Source organism: Pelophylax lessonae, assembly GCF_965119305.1.
Source record: "Pelophylax lessonae genome assembly, chromosome: 6".
NCBI classification, from domain to species: domain Eukaryota; kingdom Metazoa; phylum Chordata; class Amphibia; order Anura; family Ranidae; genus Pelophylax; species Pelophylax lessonae.
The window spans coordinates 333,087,510-333,111,895 of record NC_138773.1 but is presented as its reverse complement, the minus strand read 5'-3'; the positions used below and the strand labels follow the sequence as shown (position 1 = coordinate 333,111,895).

The 24,386-nt window shown below is 46.5% G+C and overlaps 1 protein-coding gene across 1 annotated transcript in view; it reads left to right on the top strand.

Moving 5' to 3' along the window:
- The window catches only part of DPP10 (dipeptidyl peptidase like 10), a 318,952-nt gene that overhangs the window by 229,087 nt on the left and 65,479 nt on the right, over positions 1-24,386 (top strand). Inside the window, exons 9-14 of the mRNA XM_082261092.1 lie at positions 696-850; positions 1,491-1,588; positions 7,583-7,706; positions 10,251-10,289; positions 10,367-10,474; positions 18,575-18,666. Coding sequence (XP_082117218.1) covers positions 696-850; positions 1,491-1,588; positions 7,583-7,706; positions 10,251-10,289; positions 10,367-10,474; positions 18,575-18,666 — 616 coding nt within the window. The remainder of the gene's footprint in view (positions 1-695; positions 851-1,490; positions 1,589-7,582; positions 7,707-10,250; positions 10,290-10,366; positions 10,475-18,574; positions 18,667-24,386) is intronic.

The window sequence follows — 24,386 nt, the reverse complement described above, 5'->3', positions numbered from 1 at the left end:
TAAAGATTGACCCAGAAGCTGACAATTCAGGGAGAGGCCATGGCAGCCTTGTTCTCTGATTAGTGAGCTCTGACATTGGGTCAGTAATTGTGTAATTGAGTGTTATGGGCGGAGTCATTATTTCAACCTACCATATATAATTGGAGGGAGTGGTATGGGCGGAGTCATTGTTTAAACCGATCATATATAATTGGAGGGAGTGGTATGGGCGGATCCTTATTTGAACCCATCATTTATAGTTGGAGGGTTTAGTATGGGAGGAGTCCTTTTTTTAACCCATCATATATAATTTGGGGGAGTAGTATGGGCGGAGTCATGGGAACTCCTCATGTATGATTGGAGGGTGGGGTATGGATGGATTCATAATGGGAATTCATGATATATGATTGGAGGGTGTGTTGTGGGCGGAGTCATAATGGGAATTCATGATATATGATTGGAGGGTGTGTTGTGGGCAGAGTCATAATGGGAATTCATGATATATGATTGGAGGGTGTGTTATGGGCGGAGTCATAATGGGAATTCATGATATATGATTGGAGGGTGTGTTATGGGCGGAGTCATAACAGGAATTCATGATATATGATTGGAGGGTGTGTTATGGGCGGAGTCATAATGGGAATTCATGATATATGATTGGAGGATGTGTTATGGGCGGAGTCATCACATGATCTGTGTTGTCTTTTCTGTCTCAGAGGAATTATTGAACACCCACATCGCCCATTGGTGGTCTCCGGACGGCGAGAGATTGGCATTTCTGATGATCAATGACAGTTTGGTGCCCAATATGGTCATCCCTCAGTACACCGGCAGCCTCTACCCCCCCGGAAAACAGTTCCCGTACCCCAAGGTACAAGTGGGAGGGGCAAACCATTCCTAGTGGAGGGGCTCTACAGGCCATGAAGACAGTTCCCGTACCCTGAGGTACAGGTGGGAGGGGCTCCAGAGAAGGACAAAAAACTGTTATAGGTGAGGGGGCTTTACTGGTTAGCCAGATAGGTCCCTCGTGGGGGGTACAGCACAGTGGAATAAACCAATGGGGGAGAAGGGTTCTACTGGCCATGAAAACAGTTACCGTACCCCGAGGTACAGATGGGAGGGGCAAACCATTCCTGGGGGGAGGGGATCTTTTGGCCATGAAGACAGTTCCCGTACCCTGAGGTACAGGTGGGAGGGGCAAACCATTCCTGGGGGGAGGGGCTCTTTTGGCCATGAAGACAGTTCCCGTACCCCTAGGTACAGATGGGAGGGGTAACCAATCCTGGGGGGAGGGGATCTTTTGACTATGAAGACAGTTCCGTACACCGAGGTACAGATGGGAGGGGCATACCATTCCTGGGGGGAGGGGATCTTTTGGCCATGAAGACAGTTCCCGTACCCCGAGGTACAGATGGGAGGGACTCCAGAGAGGAATAAACCATTATAGGGGGGCTCTATTGTCCACTCCTGTGACCCCATTGGTGACCCCGGTATTCCCTCTTCTTCTGCAGGCCGGACAGACAAACCCCACGGTGAAGTTATTTGTGGCCAATCTGTACGGGCCGACCCACACGTTGGAGCTGATGCCTCCAGAGAGCCTCCGATCCAGGTACTTACCTCACCGGCGGGACCGGGAAATGTCATTCATAGGAAACATTTCCTTGTTAAATTAGATTGGTCGGAGGGGGGTGTCGGTAGATTAGATTGGTTGGTGGGGGGATAGTGGTAGATTGGATTGGTCGGTGGGGAATGGTGGTAGATTAGATTGGTCGTGGGGGGGGGCGGTAGTAGATTAGATTGGTCGGTGGGGGGTGGCGGTAGATTGGATTGGTCGGAGGGAGATGGTGGTAGATTGGATTGGTTGGTGGGGGGATGACGGTAGATTGGATTGGTTGGTGGGGGGATGGTAGTAGATTGTATTGGTCGTGGGGGGGTGTTGGTAGATTAGATTGGTCGTGGGGGGGTGGCGGTAAATTAGATTGGTCGTGGGGGGATGGCGGTAGATTAGATTGGTCGTGGGGGGATGGCGGTAGAATAGATTGGTCAGTGGGGGGATGGTGGTCATTTGGATTGGTCTGTGGGGGGATGGCGGTAGATTAGATTGGTCGTGGGGGGGATGGCGGTAGTTTGGATTGGTCGGTGGGGGGATGGGAGTAGATTGGATTGGTCTGTGGGGGGGTTGTGGTAGATTGGATTGGTCTGTGGGGGGGTGGTGGTAGATTGGATTGGTCTGTGGGGGGGTTGTGGTAGATTGGATTGGTCTGTGGGGGGGTGGTGGTAGATTGGATTGGTCAGTGGGGGATGGCTGTAGATTAGATTGGTCGTGGGGGGGTGGTAGATTAGATTGGCCGGTGGGGGGATGGTGGTAGATTGGATTGGTCGTGGGGGGGGGGGTGGTAGTAGATTAGATTGGTCGGTGGAGGGATGACGGTAGATTAGATTGGTTGGTGGGGGATGGCGGTAGATTGGATTGGTTGGTGGGGGGATGGTGGTAGATTGGATTGGTTGGTGGGGGGATGGTGGTAGATTGGATTGGTCGTGGGGGGGGGGGTGGTAGTAGATTAGATTGGTCGGTGGAGGGATGACGGTAGATTAGATTGGTTGGTGGGGGATGGCGGTAGATTGGATTGGTTGGTGGGGGGATGGTGGTAGATTGGATTGGTTGGTGGGGGGATGGTGGTAGATTGGATTGGTTGGTGGGGGAATGGTAGTAGATTGTATTGGTCGTGGGGGGGTGTTGGTAGATTGGATTGGTTGGAGGGGGGGATAGTGGTAGAATAGATTGGTCGTGGGGGGGCGGTAGTAGATTAGATTGGTCGGTGGAGGGATGACGGTAGATTAGATTGGTTGGTGGGGGATGGCGGTAGATTGGATTGGTTGGTGGGGGATGGCGGTAGATTGGATTGGTCGGTGGGGGGATGGTGGTAGATTTGATTGGTTGGTGGGGGGATGGTAGTAGATTGTATTGGTCGTGGGGGGGTGTTGGTAGAATAGATTAGTCAGGGGGGATGGCTGTAGATTAGATTGGTCGTGGGGGGGTAGATTAGATTGGTTGGTGGGGGGATGGTGGTCATTTGGATTGGTCTGTGGGGGGATGGCGGTAGATTGGATTGGTCAGTGGGGGATGGCTGTAGATTAGATTGGCCGGTGGGGGGATGGTGGTAGATTGGATTGGTCATGGAGGGATGGTGTTAGATTGGATTGGTTGGTGGGGGGGGGGGTAGTAGATTAGATTGGTCGGTGGGGGGATGGCGGTAGATTGGATTGGTCATGGGGGGGATGGCGGTAGCTTGGATTGGTTGGTTGGGGGGAGGGGTGTCTGTAGATTTCAGCAATGTGCATTGATGAGGGATTCCCTGATTGGTAGATCACACATGGTCAGACGACGCACAGATCTGGGGAATATCGGGGACAGGATGGAGGAGTGGGCGGGACATATAAATTGTATATCTCTGTAATATAGAATATGTATGGTTAGCGGTGCGCGGTGTCCTCTGTATAAGGTGAGGGGGACTTTAGGGGCTCAATGTGTTTCTGGAGGTAAGTCCCCTTCATCAGGAGCCATCAACACCTCATTCACAGCGCGGGGCGGAGGCCTCCCACATACATATCTTCCATATAATGACCTCCCATGTCATGTATTTGGAATGCTTCCCCCCCCCCCACATTCCCCCAACATTTACCGCCCCCCCATATTCCCCCGACATTTACTGCCCCCCCACATTCCCCTGACATTTACTGCCCCCCCACATTCCCCCGACATTTACTCCCCCACACATTCCCCCAACATTTACCACCCCCCACATTCCCCAGACATTTACTGCCCCCCTCCACATTCCCTTGACATTTACCCCCCCCCACATTCCCCCAACATTTACCCCCCCCCCCATTTGTGTGAATGGATGACATTGCTCTGCCGTGTATAGCTGGGTATAAATCTGCTTTTTCTTAAAGGGAACTCCAATTCCTGGGGAAATAAAATAGGAAACCAAGAAAATAGAATCCTGCGTGTACAATCGGGAGTCACTTTGTGATTGGATGATTCCTTCTCATTCTGCAGCTGCTGTCATTTTCTGTAGAATACAATATGGCCACCTGGAGGCGCTGTGTACACAGATGGTATACAGAGCCCCGCCCCCCAGAAATGTCATTTCCTGCTGTGTGATTGGCTCATTGATTTTCCCAGAAGTCAGATTTCTGGCATCCCCTGCAACAGAAATGTCCTCCCAATAGGAACACGTCTAACGGCTCCAATCACAGCTGAGCGTGTTGTTTTTTGGGCATTTTTTGCAGGGGTGTGGAGGAAGGAGCTGACTTCTGACCAAAAACACAGAAAATCTGCCAAAAACTGACCAAAAACCCCATAGGCGTCTATGGGAAATATTGGTCAGCTTGGCATGGCACTGCTCCCAGTCTTTAACATTGGTGTCTATGGGAAATCTCGGTCAGCTTGGCATGGCACTGCTCCCAGTCTTTAACATTGGCATCTATGGGAAATATTGGTCAGCTTGGCATGCCACTGCTCCCAGTCTTTAACATTGGTGTCTATGGGAAATCTCGGTCAGCTTGGCATGCCACTGCTCCCAGTCTTTAACATTGGTGTCTATGGGAAATCTCGGTCAGCTTGGCATGCCACTGCTCCCAGTCTTTAACATTGGTGTCTATGGGAAATCTCGGTCAGCTTGGCATGGCACTGCTCCCAGTCTTTAACATTGGTGTCTATGGGAAACTCGGTCAGCTTGGCATGGCACTGCTCCCAGTCTTTAACATTGGTGTCTATGGGAAATCTCGGTCAGCTTGGCACGGCACTGCTCTCAGTCTTTAACATTGGTGTCTATGGGAAACTCGGTCAGCTTGGCACGGCACTGCTCCCAGTCTTTAACATTGGTGTCTATGGGAAATCTCGGTCAGCTTGGCATGGCACTGTTTCTGAACTATAAGTGACAGGGACACAAAACTTGGGGAGCACTGAGAGGGGACCCAGGACTACAACATATCCATACATTATAAAAGTGGGGTGTAACCTGAACACTACACTGACTGCACTAATCTAACTCCACTCACCATCCACTAATTACCTGCCTAACCTCCATTATCACACACTATACACGGCGGTGGACTTAGCCCCTGAGCCATGATTGGGTAAAGGCAGCCTGCCTTAGGCCAATCATAGCTCTGACAGAACATTGTGCTGTGATTGGCTAAAGCATACAGGTCAGGGTCATGCTTTGGCCAATCACAACCACTTAATGCACTGCATTCGAGTAGCACATTATGGGGCGCTCATGGTTGGGGGAATCTTCCTGCTGAGCGCCCCGGGTTCGGTGAATACTCGATGTTCGAGTCGATCATCCAGCCCCTCCCTACTGCTAATGATCGATGTTTTGTATTAGAAGGAATGTTCTATGTAACAGAGATAGAGAATATATAATAAATGGATTCATAAAATGATGTTCCTTCCAAGCCCCGCCTCTTACTCCATTGTGTCTCTGATGTCATAGTCTGATAGGGGTGCGGCTCTTCAATTCTCACTCCATAGAACACAATGGCCGCCATCATACGCAGGTTATAATGTGTTTGATTGGTCCCGCAGGGGGGAGGGGGGATTTATAAACCATGAAGAAAGCTTTCCATCCTCTGATGTATATACGGGGGGGAGGGGGGGAATAATGATTGGCTCCCCGCAGATTACAGAGAAATGGCGGGGGAGGGGGGAAATAATGATTGGCTCCCCGCAGATTACAGAGAAATGGCGGGGGGGGGGAATAATGATTGGCTCCCCGCAGATTACAGAGAAATGGCGGGGGGGGGAATAATGATTGGCTCCCCGCAGATTACAGAGAAATGGCGGGGGGGGGGAATAATGATTGGCTCCCCGCAGATTACAGAGAAATGGCGGGGGGGGGAATAATGATTGGCTCCCCGCAGATTACAGAGAAATGGGGGGGGAATAATGATTGGCTCCCCACAGATTACAGAGAAATGGGGGGGGGAATAATGATTGGCTCCCCGCAGATTACATAGAAATGGGGGGGAATAATGATTGGCTCCCCGCAGATTACATAGAAATGGGGGGGAATAATGATTGGCTCCCCACAGATTACATAGAAATGGGGGGGGAATAATGATTGGCTCCCCGCAGATTACAGAGAAATGGCGGGGGGGGGGGAATAATGATTGGCTCCCCGCAGATTACATAGAAATGGGGGGGGAATAATGATTGGCTCCCCGCAGATTACATAGAAATGGGGGGGGAATAATGATTGGCTCCCCGCAGATTACAGAGAAATGGCGGGGGGGGGGGAATAATGATTGGCTCCCCGCAGATTACATAGAAATGGGGGGGGAATAATGATTGGCTCCCCGCAGATTACATAGAAATGGGGGGGGGAATAATGATTGGCTCCCCGCAGATTACATAGAAATGGGGGGGGGGAATAATGATTGGCTCCCCGCAGATTACAGAGAAATGGCGGGGGGGGGGAATAATGATTGGCTCCCCGCAGATTACAGAGAAATGGGGGGGGGGGGAAATAATGATTGGCTCCCCGCAGATTACAGAGAAATGGCGGGGGGGGGGAATAATGATTGGCTCCCCGCAGATTACAGAGAAATGGGGGGGGGAATAATGATTGGCTCCCCGCAGATTACATAGAAATGGGGGGGAGGGGGGAAATAATGATTGGCTCCCCGCAGATTACATAGAAATGGGGGGGGAGGGGGGAAATAATGATTGGCTCCCCGCAGATTACATAGAAATGGGGGGGGAGGGGGGAAATAATGATTGGCTCCCCGCAGATTACATAGAAATGGGGGGGGGGGGGAATAATGATTGGCTCCCCGCAGATTACAGAGAAATGGCGGGGGAGGGGGGGAATAATGATTGGCTCCCCGCAGATTACATAGAAATGGGGGGGGGTATAATTCTTCTCATCTGTGTATTTTATATGATAGACACAGAATATCACATGATATAAATGATATAAATGTTATAAATGGAGTCGCAGGTCAGTGGTTGATTTTCTGTCTCTATCATATACAATACACCGATGAGAAGAATTATACCCCCCCCCCCATTTCTATGTAATCTGCGGGGAGCCAATCATTATTCCCAAACCCCCCCCCCCCCCCCCGCTGTACATTCGTTATGTGAGAACGGAGGTAGATCGAATGTTAGGTGAGTTCCTCCCCCAGGTTGAATGTTATCGATTCATACAGCATAGAGAGATTAAATATTGCATTATGGCCACTAGATGGAGCTGATGATCATAGGAAATAAATACGTCTTTATAAACATCTCGTGGCGGCCAGTCCTGCCCCTCCCTCTCCCAGTCAGAGCTCTGCTGTACAGGGGAATACAGGAGGCGGGGTCACAGTCTGCTCCTCACACCTGATTGGCCCAGTACAGCAGAATTCAGAGTGGTGGGAGGGGAGACTATGAATGGGGAAGGAGACAGGGATGACCTTATCATTCTGCTGCTGCCTGTTCGTTATCCAATCAGAGTCAGGGGGTGGGTCCTGGACAAGGTGCCCCGCCCTCTTCCTGAAGACAATGTCAGGGTGCTTTATCCTGTGATCTCATTGGATGATCTCCCCTCTGCAGGGATTATTACATCACAATGGTGAAATGGATCAGTAACACGAGAACGGTCGTCCGATGGCTCAACCGTCTGCAGAACATCTCCATCCTGACCGTGTGTGACACCACCACCGGAGCCTGCAGCAAGGTGCGGGGTAGGGGAGGGGGACATTCACCCAGGTGGGGGGGAGGGGAGGGGGACACCCACCCAGGTGTGGGAGGGTGGAGGGGAGGGGGACACCCGCCCAGGTGCGGGGGAGGGGAGGGGGACACCCACCCAGGTGTGGGGGAGGGTGACACCCACCCAGGTGCGGGGGAGGGGAGGGTGACACCCACCCAGGTGTGGGGGAGGGGAGGGTGACACCCAGACATTTCATTTCTCCATATTTTACTTTTATTCTATTTTCTGTTCATTATAAATCAATAAAATACACTAAATAACCCCGCCCCCTCTGCCCCGCCCACAGAATAACTATCTCCTCCCCTCCCACAGACAATCTATCGCCGCATTTTTGGACAATTTTTTTCTCTGTAAAAACCCCAAAACACGGCAAAACAAAAGTCCAGAAACTTTCCTGAGACTTTATTATACTATGAATGATCTTTTCTTTATTTTTTATTTGATAAAAGAGCCTAAAAGTGCTATTTCTGCCCCTTTAACACTGTGCGCATGCTGGTGTCACTGCCCCTTTACATTCTTTTAGGTTATTTGGAATCTGATTTTCCTATTGTGTGACCCCAGAGGGGGGGAGGAATAGTGCCCCATCATTGGTATCAGTGATGTATGGTGAGTGTGTCCCCACAGAAATGGTGGGGGGGGGGGTTGTGTGTCCCCACAGAAATGGGGGGGGGGGGTTGTGTGTCCCCACAGAAATGGGGGGGGGATTGTGTGTCCCCACAGAAATGGGGGGGGGATTGTGTGTCCCCACAGGTATTGAAACACCAATCTATCTTTGTTGAATACTGTAAGAGGTTGACGCGTTTCGCATAATGGCTTCCTCAGGACCTCAAAGTCTTAGCAGTAAAGGAGTTTTGCCTTTCCAAAAGAAAAAGGACATAACATGCCGTGTGTCATACACCCGCCCACAACAACATTCTATATTATACCCACCGCTAGGCCATCGTCTGATTAGAAGAAACAGAGCGACGCAAAACAATGTAGCCAAATATTATGAATAAACCAATCCTCCAACTGGCATTGAGTCACCCTAAAAAGGCCATTATAGAAAGAGATAAATAAGCAACATATATAAAATATCTCCATCGGGGGGGACATTTCCCCATCGGGGAGACATTTATCCATCAGGGAGACATTTCTCCATCAGGGGACATTTATCCATCAGGGAGACATTTCCCCATGGGGGGGGACATTTCTCCATTGGGGGGTACATTTCCCCATCAGGGGGGACATTTCCCCATCGGGGAGACATTTATCCATCAGGGAGACATTTCCCCATGGGGGGGGACATTTCTCCATCGGGGAGACATTTCCCCATGGGGGGGGACATTTCTCCATTGGGGGGTACATTTCCCCATCAGGGGGGACATTTCCCCATCGGGGGGACATTTCTCCATCGGGGGGTACATTTCCCCATCAGGGGGGACATTTCCCCATCGGGGGGACATTTATCCATCGGGGGAAATTTATCCATCGGGGGACATTTCTCCATTGGGGGGACATTTCTCCATCGGGGAGACATTTACCTACGGGGGGGGGACATTTCTCCATTGGGGGGGACATTTCCCCATCGGGGGGACATTTCTCCATCGGGGGGTACATTTCCCCATCAGGGGGGACATTTCCCCATCGGGGGGACATTTATCCATCGGGGGGACATTTATCCATCGGGGGACATTTCTCCATTGGGGGGACATTTCTCCATCGGGGAGACATTTACCTACGGGGGGGGGACATTTCTCCATCGGGGGGGACATTTCTCCATCAAGGGGACATTTCTCCATCGGGGAGACATTTACCGATGGCTGGTTTGGAAGACACTCCAGGTTCATAGAAGGCCCAACAACCAAATGAATAGGCTGTATACTAGAATAGCAATATCATCGCCTTCTGCCAGCACCGGAGTTACCAACTACACCTCAAAGATATCCAAAAAGCCTTCTAGTCATCGAATTCAGGAAAAGCTTCGTTTTTATGAATGTAAAATATTCTTATATTACCCCCTGCACCACCCTCTGTATGTTACCCCCTGTACTGTCCTCTGTATGTTACCCCCTGTACTGCCCTCTGTATGTTACCCCCTGTACTGCCCTCTGTATGTTACCCCTATGGGATGATATGTGAGTGGGTGTATGACACATGCCATGTTATGTCGTTTTTTCGAGTTCTTATAGGCTGATTATTGTCATTTTTGTTTTGGAGAGGGATAACTCCTTTGCTGTTAAGACATTGAGGTCCTGAGGAAGCGATTATGCGAAACGCGTTGATCAAGGATACATTGGTGTTTCGATATATGGCTAATATTCTCTCATAAAAATATACATACATGTCCTTATTACATTTTCCTATATTATAAATGTGTGACCGTTCCTCCATTGGTACCAGTAAAGTCCAAAATGTCCTCTGTTTTCTAGTATTGACCTCTGTGGGGGAGGAGCCAGCTGTAGGCGGGGTTCTCTTCTATAATCACCCGCGTCATAGCAGAAATAATCTGATTATAAATGTCTGTTACAGAAATATGAAGTGGTGTCGGAGGTCTGGCTGTCCAAGCAGGTAAGAATCCATCATCCGTCTCTATGTAAAGAATGATGGGGGTCAGTGTCTATAACCCCTCCCCCTCTGCATGGCAGAACGAGGAGCCAATCTTCTCCAAGGATGGAACTAAATTCTTCATGACGGTTCCGGTGAAACAAGGCGGCCGAGGAGAGTTCCACCACATCGCCATGTTCACCGTCCAGGTGAGTCCAGCCAGAAGAACCTCTATATATGTATATATAGTGTATACAGAATTATATACTGTCTATATGGTGTATACAGGATTATATACTGTCTGTATGGTGTATACAGGATTATATACTGTCTGTAGGCTGTATGTAGTGTATACGGGATTATATACTGTCTATATGGTGTATAAGGGATTATATACGGTCTGTAGGGTGTATTGTGTATACGGATTATATACTGTCTGTATGGTGTATACGGGATTATATCCCGTCTGTAGGGTGTATATAGTGTATACAGGATTATATACTGTCTGTATGGTGTATATAGTATATATGGGATTATATACTGTGTGTGTGGTGTATATACTGTATATGGGATTATATCCTGTCTGTATGGTGTATATAGTGTATACAGGATTATATACTGTCTGTAGGGTGTATATAGTGTATATGGGATTATATACTGTCTGTAGGGTGTATATAGTGTATATGGGATTATATACTGTCTGTAGGGTGTATATAGTGTATACAGGATTATATACTGTCTGTATGGTGTATATAGTATATATGGGATTATATACTGTGTGTGTGGTGTATATACTGTATATGGGATTATATCCTGTCCGTAGGGTGTATATAGTGTATATGGGATTATATACTGTCTGTAGGGTGTATATAGTGTATATGGGATTATATACTGTCTGTAGGGTGTATATAGTGTATACAGGATTATATACTGTCTGTATGGTGTATATAGTATATATGGGATTATATACTGTGTGTGTGGTGTATATACTGTATATGGGATTATATCCTGTCCGTAGGGTGTATATAGTGTATATGGGATTATATACTGTCTGTAGGGTGTATATAGTGTATATGGGATTATATACTGTCTGTAGGGTGTATATAGTGTATATGGGATTATATACTGTCTGTAGGGTGTATATAGTGTATATGGGATTATATACTGTCTGTAGGGTGTATATAGTGTATACGGGATTATATACTGTCTGTAGGGTGTATATAGTGTATACGGGATTATATACTGCCTGTAGGGTGTATAGTGTATACAGGATTATATACTGTCTGTATGGTGTATACGGGATTATATACTGTCTGTAGGGTGTATATAGTGTATACGGGATTATATACTGTCTGTATGGTGTATATAGTGTATACAGGATTATATACTGTCTGTATGGGGTATATAGTGTATACAGCATTATATACTGTCTGTATGGTGTATACGGGATCATATACTGTCTGTAGGGTGTATATGGTGTATACGGGATTATATACTGTCTGTAGGGTGTATATAGTGTATACGGGATTATATACTGTCTGTATGGTGTATATAGTGTATACAGGATTATATACTGTCTGTATGGGGTATATAGTGTATACAGCATTATATACTGTCTGTATGGTGTATACGGGATCATATACTGTCTGTAGGGTGTATATGGTGTATACGGGATTATATACTGTCTGTATGATGTATATAGTGTATACGGGATTATATACTGTCTGTATGGTGTATATAATGTATACTGGATTATATACTGCCTGTATGGTGTACACGGGATTATATACTGTCTGTAGGGTGTATATACTGTATATGGGATCGTATACTTTCTGTATGGTATATATACTGTATACGGGATTATATACTGTCTGTAGGGTGTATATAGAGTATACGGGATTATATACTGTCTGTATGGTGTATATAGTGTATACGGGATTATATACGGTCTGTAGGGTGCATATAGTGTATACTGGATTATATACTGTCTGTATGGTGTATACGGGATTATATGCTGTCTGTATGGTGTATATAGTATATATGGGATTATATACTGTGTGTATGGTGTATATACTGTATACGGGATTATATCCTGTCTGTATGGTGTATATAGTGTATACGGGATTATATACTGTCTGTAGGGGGTATATAGTGTATACAGGATTATATACTGCCTGTAGGGTGTATATAGTGTATACGGGATTATATACTGTCTGTAGGGTGCATATAGTGTATACTGGATTATATACTGTATGTATGGTGTATATAGTATATACGGGATTATATACTGTCTCTAGGGCGTATATAGTGTATGCTGGATTATATACTGTTTTACGGGATTATATACTGTCTGTAGGGTGTATATAGTGTATACGGAATTATATACTGTCTGTAGGGTGTATACAGGATTATATACTGTCTGTAGGGTGTATATAGTGTATACAGGATTATATACTGTCTGTATGGTGTATATAGTGTATACGGGATTATATACTGTCTCTAGGGTGTATATAGTGTATACGGGATTATATACTGTATGTAGGGTGTATATAGTGTATACGGGATTATATACTGTCTGTAGGGTGTATATAGTGTATACGGAATTATATACTGTCTGTAGGGTGTATACGGATTATATACTGTCTGTAGGGTATATATAGTGTATACAGGATTATATACTGTCTGTAGGGTGTATAGTGTATACAGGATTATATACTGTCTGTAGGGTGTATAGTGTATACAGGATTATATACTGTCTGTATGGTGTATACGGGATTATATACTGTCTTTAGGGTGTATATATTGTATATAGGATTATATATTGTCTGTATAGTGTATATAATGTATACTGGATTATATACTGTCTGTAGGGTGTATATAGTGTATACGGTATTATATACTGTCTGTAGGGTGTATATGGGGTATACGGAATGATATACTGTCTGTAGGGTGTATATACTGTATACGGGATTATATACTGTCTGTATGGTGTATATACTGTATATGGGATCAAATTCTTTCTGTATGGTATATATACTGTATACTGGATTATATACTGTCTGTAGGGTGTATATAGAGTATAAGGGATTATATACTGGCTGTAGGATGTATATACTGTATATGGGATCAAATACTTTCTGTATGGTATATATACTGTATACTGGATTATATACTGTCTGTATGGCGTATACAGGATTATATACTGTCTGTAGGGTGTATATAGTGTATACGGGATTATATACTGTCTGTATAGTGTATATAATGTATACTGGATTATATACTGTCTGTATGGTGTATACGGGATTATATACTGTCTGTAGGGTGTATATACTGTATATGGGATTATATACTGTCTGTAGGGTGTATATAGAGTGTACGGGATTATATACTGTCTGTAGGGTGTATATAGTGTATACTGGATTATATACTGTCTGTATGGTGTATACAGGATTATATACTGTCTGTAGGGTGTATATAGTGTATACAGGATTATATACTGCCTGTAGGGTGTATATAGTGTATACGGGATTATATACTGTCTGTAGGGTGTATATAGAGTATACGGGATTATATACTGTCTGTAGGGTGTATATAGTGTATACTGGATTATATACTGTCTGTATGGTGTATACGGGATTATATGATGTCTGTATGGTGTATATAGTGTATACAGGATTACATACTGTCTGTAGGGTGTATATAGTGTATACAGGATTATATACTGCCTGTAGGGTGTATATAGTGTATACGGGATTATATACTGTCTGTAGGGTGTATATAGTGTATACAGGATTATATACTGTCTGCAGGGTGTATATAGTGTATACGGGATTATATACTGTCGGTATGGTGTATACGGGATTATATGATGTCTGTATGGTGTATATAGTGTATACGGGATTATATACTGTCTGTAGGGTGTATATAGTGTATACGGGATTATATCCTGTCTGTAGGGTCTATATAGTGTATACGGGATTATATCCTGTCTGTAGGGTCTATATAGTGCATACGGGATTATATCCTGTCTGTATGATGTATATATAGTGTATACCAGATTATATACTGTCTGTCTGCTGCATATAGTGTATACAGGATTATATACGGTCTATATGGTGTATATAGTGTATACAGAATTGTATCCTGTCTGTATTATGATATATATAGTGTATACGGGAATTTATACCATCTGTAGGGTGTATATAGTGTATATGGAATTATATACTGTCTGTAGGGTGTATAAAGTGTATGCTGGATTATATACTGTCTGCAGGGTGTATATAGTGTATACATGAATATATACGTCCTGTATGGTGTATATAGTGTATACGGGATTATATCCTGTCTGTATGATGTATATAGTGTATACAGGATTATATACTGTCTGCAGGGTGTATATAGTGTATACTGGATTATATACAGTCTTTTTGGTGTATAGTGTATACAGGATTATATACTGTCAGTATGGTGTATATAGTGTATACGGGATTATATACTGTCTGTAGGGTATATATAGTGTATATGGGATTATATACTTTCTGTATGGAGTATACGGGATTATATACTGTCTTTAGGGTGTATATAGTGTATACGGGATTATATACTGTCTGTATAGTTTATACGGGACTATATACAGTCTGTATGATGTATATAGTGTATACGGGATTATATACTGTGTGCATGGTGTATATAATGTGTATGGGATTATATCCTGTCTGTATGGTGTATACAGTGTATACAGGATCATATACTGTCTGTGTGGTGTATATAGTGTATACAGGATTATATACTGTCTGTATAGTGTATGTAACGGAACCACGACCCACACTGTGTTTGTGGGCTTCCGTCAGTATACGGCTTCCTCCAGTCTTTAACATAGATATCAGATATTACAGCTGCCCCCCCATACAAAGCTAGCCGACAATTTAGCTTGTATAAGTATTGGAACCTTCTCCTTTATTGAACAGTCACACAGTTTATATACAGCATGGACCTCCCCCTCCTGATTAGATTACCACACACAGGTCAGGGGTTGCCTGATTACATTATCATATGCAGATGAAATTGTATACAGAAATAGAATTAACCTGAACTAATTATCTAGCCATCTGGACAGAAACAACATGTGAGTTCAGTAACAATGGGACAGACAGGCTTAACAGAATCCACATCACACCTCAATACACAGACAATAGGGAGAGCCTGTCTCTGACATTGAAGTTCAATACACATTATCATAAGTGTAAACACAGAACCCATTTGAAGCAATCCAAATCATTAACTGGATGACGCCCGCGCTATAGCGGAATGATGGCTACAGCGCGGACCTAAATTGCCGGGAGGGCGTACATTGATGTCCTCTCGGCAACGAGTGGCCTGCATGCTCCCTGCAGAGTGGCCCGGCTCGATCTGTCATCGGTGAGTCCATGAGACTCGCCTGGTCACAGATTGGGGTAAGGGGGCGATTCCGCCCCCTTACCACGTGATCAGCTGTCAGCCAATGACAGCTGATCATGTAACGTAAACAGCAGCCGGCGATCAGCTGTTTTTTCTCCTCACATTGTCAGAGTGAGGAGGAAAAACAAAAACGATCGCCAGCTGCTGTCAGAGGGACATCGATCCCGAAGAGGAAAGGAATGTATGCCCCAAGTGCCACCTACCAGTGCCATCCACCAGTGCCCACCAGTGCCATCCACCAGTGCCACCTACCAGTGCCCACCAGTGCCATCCACCAGTGCCACCTACCAGTGCCCACCAGTGCCATCCACCAGTGCCCACCAGTACCATGCACCAGTGCCATCCACCAGTGCCCACCAGTGCCATCCACCAGTGCCCACTAGTGCCACCTACCAGTGCCATCTATCAGAGCTCACCAGTGCCACCTATCAGTGCCAATTAGTGCCCCATAAGTGTCACCTACCAGTGCCTATCATTGCCCATCAGTGCCACCTCATTCGCGCACATCAATGAAGGAGAAAAATTACCGGATTGCAAAAATTTTATAACAAACTATAAAAACTATTTTGCTTTTTTTTTTTTTCAAAATTTTTGGACTTTTTTTTTGTTCGGCAAAAAATAAAACCCCCAGTAGTGATCAAATACCACCAAAAAAAAGCTCTAATTGTTAAAAAAAAATGATACAAATTTAATTTAGGTACAGCATTGCATGACCACGCAATTGTCATTCAAAGAGCAACAGCGCTGAAAGCTGAAAATTGGCCTGGGCAGGAAGGGGGTGAAAGTGCCCGGTAGGCAAATGGTTAAGTATCTGTCCCTCACTCCCAGTGATGGTGAATACTGCCACACATCTTCCCCCCAAAGGTAGACGAATCCAGGTACCGGACCTCCAATCGGTCTGTGCCTGAGTTAGTCTGGTAACAAATCCCGAAGAGTCCATCCATCATGGCAGCTTCCCTGACAAAGTTCCACATAGTTTGTAAGTTTGTCTTGGCAAGGCGCATGGAGCTCTCATAGCTGATCAGTCTGTGGAAGTCTGGTTTGGGAAGGCCAGACTGGGCTTCTTGGGCACCCTGTGTCCCTAATAGACACATAAGAGGGGCCTAGGGGGCTGAGAGAGGGATTTCCCATCCTCTCTAAGGTAGGTTGTGTTCCATGCCCCCCCCCCCCCAATGTCTGCACCCACCCAGTACCCCAAACAAATTGTCGGGAAAACAGCGTTACTCACCCAGCCAACCTCTGCCTCTCTTGTAGAACATACCCGCTGTAGGCAAGAAGCGTGGACTGGCCCTTCTCCCTGGAGTCCTTTCAGCTGCTGGAGAGAAGACAGGGTGGGGGGGTCACTTCGTCAGGCTGTTGGGGATCTGGGCCGACTGTCCAGCATCCCTGGGGTGTACAGATGAAGACTGTAGCTTTTGTGGGTGCTGGGCAGAGGTTGGTAGCACTCTGCTCTGTTGCCAGCTCTTCTACTGGGTTGGGGTTGGCAAATACTTCCCCCAGGACCTGGTTGGGGGTCTGCTGTAGAGAGGAGGGATCGCCTACCTCCTCCTCCTGGTATTCCTGTGGGGTAGGTTGGGGATTTGGGCCGACTGTCCAGCATCCCTGGGATATAGAGGTGAAGACTGCAGTCCCATCCACTCCCACAGGAACTCCATCTTTTGTACATTGAGGGCAGAGTGAACTCACATAGGTCAACCTGATTTCCATTCTTGGCGGCAGGGAAGGGTTGTCTTCAGTGGGTGTGGGGCAGAGTGATTGTCTCTCTGTCCGGCTGCCAGCTTCAGCTGGGTGTAGAATCTTCACTTCATCAGCTTGTCGCTGGGGGGGATGGGTGGATTGCCCAGCTTCCTAGGTGCTGGGCAGAGGTTGGTAGCACTCTGCCCTGTTGCCAGAACTTCTGCTGGGGTCTCCACATAATTCGCTCCAGGTAAATGTTGGGGAGGAGACCGGCTTCCTCCGCTCCCAGACTGTGGATCTGTGACCCGTGGTTGGGGAATGAAGATGGCTTCCTCTTCTCCCGTACCTTTATCCAGTGGCTGGACAGACGCATTCCTCCATCCAATCTCATCCTGTGCAGAAACAGGTTCATCCAGGTGAGTCAGCGCTGCATCCGCCATAAGACCTCCACATCCAAGACCGTGGGTGGAGGTGAGCAAAGCCACTATTACTGTGCCACATTGCCCATTCTTCAGTCAGGATTTCTGGACTGTCAGCTGCTACTTCTGGATATTCCCAGGCAAGGGGAGCCCAGGCCCGGCGCTGAGCAGAGTCTAGCAGCCGTCTGTATGGTGTATATAGTGTATACAGATTATAGACTGTCTGTAGGGTGTATATGGTGTATAGAGGTTTATATACTGTCTGTATGATGTTTATAGTGTATACGAGATTATATATGGTCTGTATGGTGTATATAATGTGTATGGGATTATATAGTGTATACAGATTATAGACTGTCTGTAGGGTGTATATGGTGTATAGAGGATTATATACTGTCTGTGTGGTGTATATAGTGTATACGTGATTATATACTCTCTGTGTGGTGTATATAGGGTTATATACTGTCTGTAGGGTGTATATAGTGTATATGGAATAATATACTGTCTGTAGGGTGTATATAGTGTATACGGAATTATATACTGTCTGTAGGGTGTATATAGTGTATACGGAATTATATACTGTCTGTAGGGTGTATATAGTGTATACGGAATTATATACTGTCTGTAGGGTGTATATAGTGTATACGGAATTATATACTGTGTGTAGGGTGTATATAGTGTATATGGAATAATATACTGTCTGTAAGGTGTATATATAGCATCTATAGAGGATTATTTGGGTTTTTCTCTTTCCAGACGAAGACCGATCTGGTGAGCATCCGCCATCTGACGTCGGGGAGTTGGGAGGTGATCCGGATCCTGGCGTATGATGAGCCGTCTCAGAGGCTGTGAGTATCCCCTTCCATGTATATTCATTGTCGGGGTGTACGGTGTAATATACGGTGTAATGTATACAGTGTAATTGATACGGTGTAATATACGGTGTAATATACGGTGTAATATATACGGTGTAATGTATACTGTGTAATATATACAGTGTAATGTATGGTGTAGTATATGGTGTAAGGTATATGGTGTACTATATGGTTTAATGTACAGGTGTAATGTATATGGTGTAATGTATACTGTGTAATATATACGGTGTAATATATATGGTGTAATGTACGGTGTAATATATGGTGTAATGTATATGGTGTAATATATACGGTGTAATATACGGTGTAATATACACGGTGTAATATACGGTGTAATATATACGGTGTAATGTACGGTGTAATATATATGGTGTACTATACGGTTTAATGTACAGGTGTAATGTATATGGTGTAATGTATACTGTGTAATATATACGGTGTAATATATATAGTGTAATGTACGGTGTAATATATATGGTGTAATGTACGGGTGTAATATATGGTGTAATATATACGGTGTAATGTACGGTGTAATATACGGTGTAATATACGGTGTAATATATACGGTGTAATATACGGTGTAATGTACGGGTGTAATATACGGTGTAATATATACGGTGTAATGTACGGGTGTAATATACGGTGTAATATATACGGTGTAATGTACGGGTGTAATATACGGTGTAATATATACGGTGTAATGTACAGTGTAATGTGCGGTGTAATATACGGTGTAATATATACGGTGTAATATATACGGTGTAATATACGGTGTAATATATACGGTGTAATATATACGGTGTAATATATACGGTGTAATATACGGTGTAATATATACGGTGTAATATATACGGTGTAATATATACGGTGTAATGTACGGTGTAATGTACAGTGTAATATACGGTGTAATATATACGGTGTAATGTATATGGTGTAATGTACGGTGTAATGTACAGTGTAATATACGGTGTAATATATACGGTGTAATGTACGGTGTAATGTACGGGTGTAATATACGGTGTAATATATACGGTGTAATGTATGGTGTAATGTATGGTGTAATGTACGGGTGTAATATATACGGTGTAATGTACGGTGTAATGTATGGTGTAATGTACGGTGTATTATATACGGTGTAATATTGTGTTTTCGTCACGGTAAAATATGAGATATAATGTGACAGTATTTTCCATCCGTCTGTCTGCGGGTCGCCCTTTGTGTGTCTTCTGGTGATAAATAGGAGATGTGAAGGACCCGGCCAGGACGGGGATTTTGGAGAAGATTAGGGCCAATCCTCCCACCCACTGATTATGGCCCATGGAGAATCGATCATTCTCTAATGAGAGCGAGGCTGGGATTACTTCTCTGATAATAAAGCTTCCTTCTGGAATGGATGGCAGTGTTGCCAACCTAACAGATTGAAATTTACCGGCACAGCCAAGTTTTTACCGGCATTTCCAAGAGTTACAAAGTGCAAATTTCAGAATTTAGTCTCCAAACAAGAACAATATGCAATTAACTAAGTGGGTTGAAGTAGGTATTACAGCAAAAAAACATATTTTTCATTTTATTTTCAATATATATATATATAATAAGCTTAGGGACAGGACTCAGGAAGGCAAGAAATTAGAATAGGGAAGCACCACTCGGCTCCCTTGCACCATGACATCACACTATATGCCCAGGCACCACCCCCACCAGACCCGCTCCAGTCCGGCGCCGTCCAAACACACTGTAACAGGCACTCGAATGGTCTCTTCCAGTTCTGGACTGGAACTGCGCATGCGCAGTTCCAAGCCAAGCATCATAGCCATAAATAGTTTTTACTGGCAACCTTTTCCTGTCTATGGCTTGTACTGGCAGGAGAAAATGCCCATTGCTGCCAGTAAAAATACGGTTGGCAGCACTGGTGGATGGAAAGGTGTAATATTAATCTTGTACAGGGCAATGATCAGAGAGAATATGGTGTCCCTCCTGCAGACTGTGTTGGAGAGGGAGTATGGTGTCCCTCCTGCAGACTGTGTTGGAGAGGGAATATGGTGGCCCTCCTGCAGACTGTGTTGGAGAGGGAATATGGTGGCCCTCCTGCAGACTGTGTTGGAGAGGGAGTATGGTGGCCCTCCTGTAGACTGGTTTGGAGAGGGAATATGGTGGCCCTCCTGCAGACTGGGTTGGAGAGGGAATATGGTGGCCCTCCTGCAGACTGGGTTGGAGAGGGAATATGGTGGTCCTCCTGCAGACTGGGTTGGAGAGGGAATATGGTGGCCCTCCTGTAGACTTGGTTGGAGAAGGAATATGGTGGCCCTCCTGCAGACTGGGTTGGAGAGGGAATATGGTGGTCCTCCTGCAGACTGGGTTGGAGAGGGAATATGGTGGCCCTCCTGTAGACTGGGTTGGAGAGAGAATATGGTGGCCCTCCTGCAGACTGGGTGGGAGAGGGAATATGGTGGTCCTCCTGCAGACTGGGTGGGAGAGGGAATATGGTGGTCCTCCTGTAGACTGGGTTGGAGAGAGAATATGGTGGCCCTCCTGCAGACTGGGTTGGAGAGGGAATATGGTGGCCCTCCTGCAGACTGGATTGGAGAGGGAGTATGGTGGCCCTCCTCCAGACTGGGTTGGAGAGGGAATATGGTGGCCCTCCTCCAGACTGGGTTGGAGAGGGAATATGGTGGTCCTCCTGCAGACTGGGTTGGAGAGGGAATATGGTGGCCCTCCTGCAGACTGGGTTGGAGAGTCTCCTTCAGTTTGGACAGAAATATTTATCCACCATAATCCTCAGGGATCTATGAAGATAAATGAATTCCACTGTATCAGACTGCTGGGACATTGTGTGTCTTCTGATGACATGTCTAGTGGACAGGATACACATGTTTGTGTCTCTCCCATTGGTAATTGGGTCACCGATTGTTTCTGTCTGTCTGCTAGTATTGTGCGCACTCTGCCTTGTTAGGAAACTGTTGTGGGATGTTATAGGTTTATGATGTTTAGCTTACGGGGGAATTATATCACTGTCAGCTACAGTGGCGGCCGACCCATAGGGGGCGCAGGGGCGCTGCCCCCCCCCCCCCCCAAAAAAAAAGAAAAAAAAAAAAAAAATTTTTTGCCCACAAGGGGCGCCCGCTTAATTGGTGCCTATGGGGGGTGGGGTTTTCCACCCGCGGAGGCGCCGAGAGGCGGCCTTCTGGGGCGTAACTGTAGCGCAGAGCACTGCGCTACACCCACCCCCCTTTTGGAGCCCGCTCCATTGGTGCCTATGGGGGGGTGGGGTTTTCCACCCGTAGAGGCGCCAAATGGCAGCCTTCTGGGGCGTAACTGTAGCGCAGAGCACGGCGCTACACCAACCCCTTTTGTGATGTCTTGGATCATGATTGGTCCAGACTCCAGCCTGGACCAATCATGATTAAGGACATCCATGCTGACCTCGTTGGGGGCGGTGCTGGTGCGTGCATCAGTCACTCACCGTCACCGCCGGTCAGCTTCCGGCCGCCGGAGAAGAGGAGTCGCGAGGAGGGGAGAAGCCGCCGCCGGGAGCCGAGCAGAAGAGCACGGACGTCGGAGTCGCGATGAGGGGGAGAAGCCGCCGCCGGGAGCCGAGCCGTCGCCAGGTAAGTGTCTTAGCCAGGGAAGTGCTGACTCGTCACCTGTGCCATGCCTATTCCATCACCTGTGCCATGCTTGAACCATCTGTGCCATGCCTATTCCATCACCTGTGCCATGCTTGTACCATCTGTGCCATGCCTATTCCATCACCTGTGCCATGCCTATTCCATCACCTGTGCCATGCTTGTACCATCTGTGCCATGCCTATTCCATCACCTGTGCCATGCCTATTCCATCACCTGTGCCATGCTTGTACCATCTGTACCATGCCTATTCCATCACCTGTGCCATGCTTGTACCATCTGTGCCATGCCTATTCCATCACCTGTGCCATGCCTATTCCATCACCTGTGCCATGCTTGTACCATCTGTGCCATGCCTATTCCATCACCTGTGCCATGCCTATTCCATCACCTGTGCCATGCTTGTACCATCTGTGCCATGCCTATTCCATCACCTGTGCCATGCCTGTACCATGCCTATTCCATCACCTGTGCCATGCCTGTACCATCTGTGCCATGCCTATTCCATCACCTGTGCCATGCATATACCATCATCTGTGCCATGCCTATTCTATCACCTATGCCATGCCTGTACCATCTGTGCCATGCCTATTCCATCACCTGTGCCATGCATATACCATCACCTGTGCCATGCCTGTACCATCTGTGCCATGCCTATTCCATCACCTGTGCCATGCATATACCATCACCTGTGCCATGCCTGTACCATCTGTGCCATGCCTATTCCATCACCTGTGCCATGCATATACCATCACCTGTGCCATGCCTATTCTATCACCTGTGCCATGCCTATACCATCATCTGTGCCATGACCTTACCATCACCTGTGCCATGCCTATTCCATCACCTGTGCCATGCCTGTGCCATCTGTGCCATGCCTATTCCATCACCTGTGCCATGCCTATACCATCTGTGCCATGCCTATTCCATCACCTGTGCCATGCCTGTACCATCTGTGCCATGCCTATTCCATCACCTGTGCCATGCCTATACCATCTGTGCCATGCCTATTCCATCACCTGTGCCATGCCTGTACCATCTGTGCCCTGCCTATACCATCACCTGTGCCATGCCTGTACCATCACCTGTGCCATGCCTGTACCATCTGTGCCATGCCTATTCCATCACCTGTGCCATGCCTATACCATCTGTGCCATGCCTATTCCATCACCTGTGCCATGCCTGTACCATCTGTGCCATGCCTATTCCATCACCTGTGCCATGCCTGTACCATCACCTGTGCAATGCCTATTCCATCACTTGTGCCATGCCTATTCCATCACCTGTGCCATGCCTATACCATCACCTGTGCCATGCCTATTCCATCACCTGTGCCATGCCTATTCCATCATCTGTGCCATGCCTATACCATCATCTGTGCCATGCCTATTCCATCACCTGTGCCATGCCTATACCATCTGTGCCATGCCTATACCATCTGTGCCATGCCTGTACCATCACCTGTGCCATGCCTGTACCATCACCTGTGCAATGCCTATTCCATCACTTGTGCCATGCCTATTCCATCACCTGTGCCATGCCTATACCATCACCTGTGCCATGCCTATTCCATCACCTGTGCCATGCCTATTCCATCACCTGTGCCATGCCTATTCCATCACCTGTGCCATGCCTATACCATCACCTGTGCCATGCCTAATCCATCACCTGTGCCATGCCTATACCATCACCTGTGCCATGCCTATACCATCACCTGTGCCATGCCTGTACCATCACCTGTGCAATGCCTATTCCATCACTTGTGCCATGCCTATACCATCACCTGTGCCATGCCTATTCCATCACCTGTGCCATGCCTATACCATCACCTGTGCCATGCCTATACCATCATCTGTGCTATGCCTGTGCCATGCCTGTACCATCACATGTGCCATGCCTGTACCATCACCTGTGCAATGCCTATTCCATCACTTGTGCCATGCCTATTCCATCACCTGTGCCATGCCTATTCCATCACCTGTGCCATGCCTATACCATCATCTGTGCCATGCCTATACCATCACCTGTGCCATTCCTATACCATCTGTGCCATGCCTATACCATCTGTGC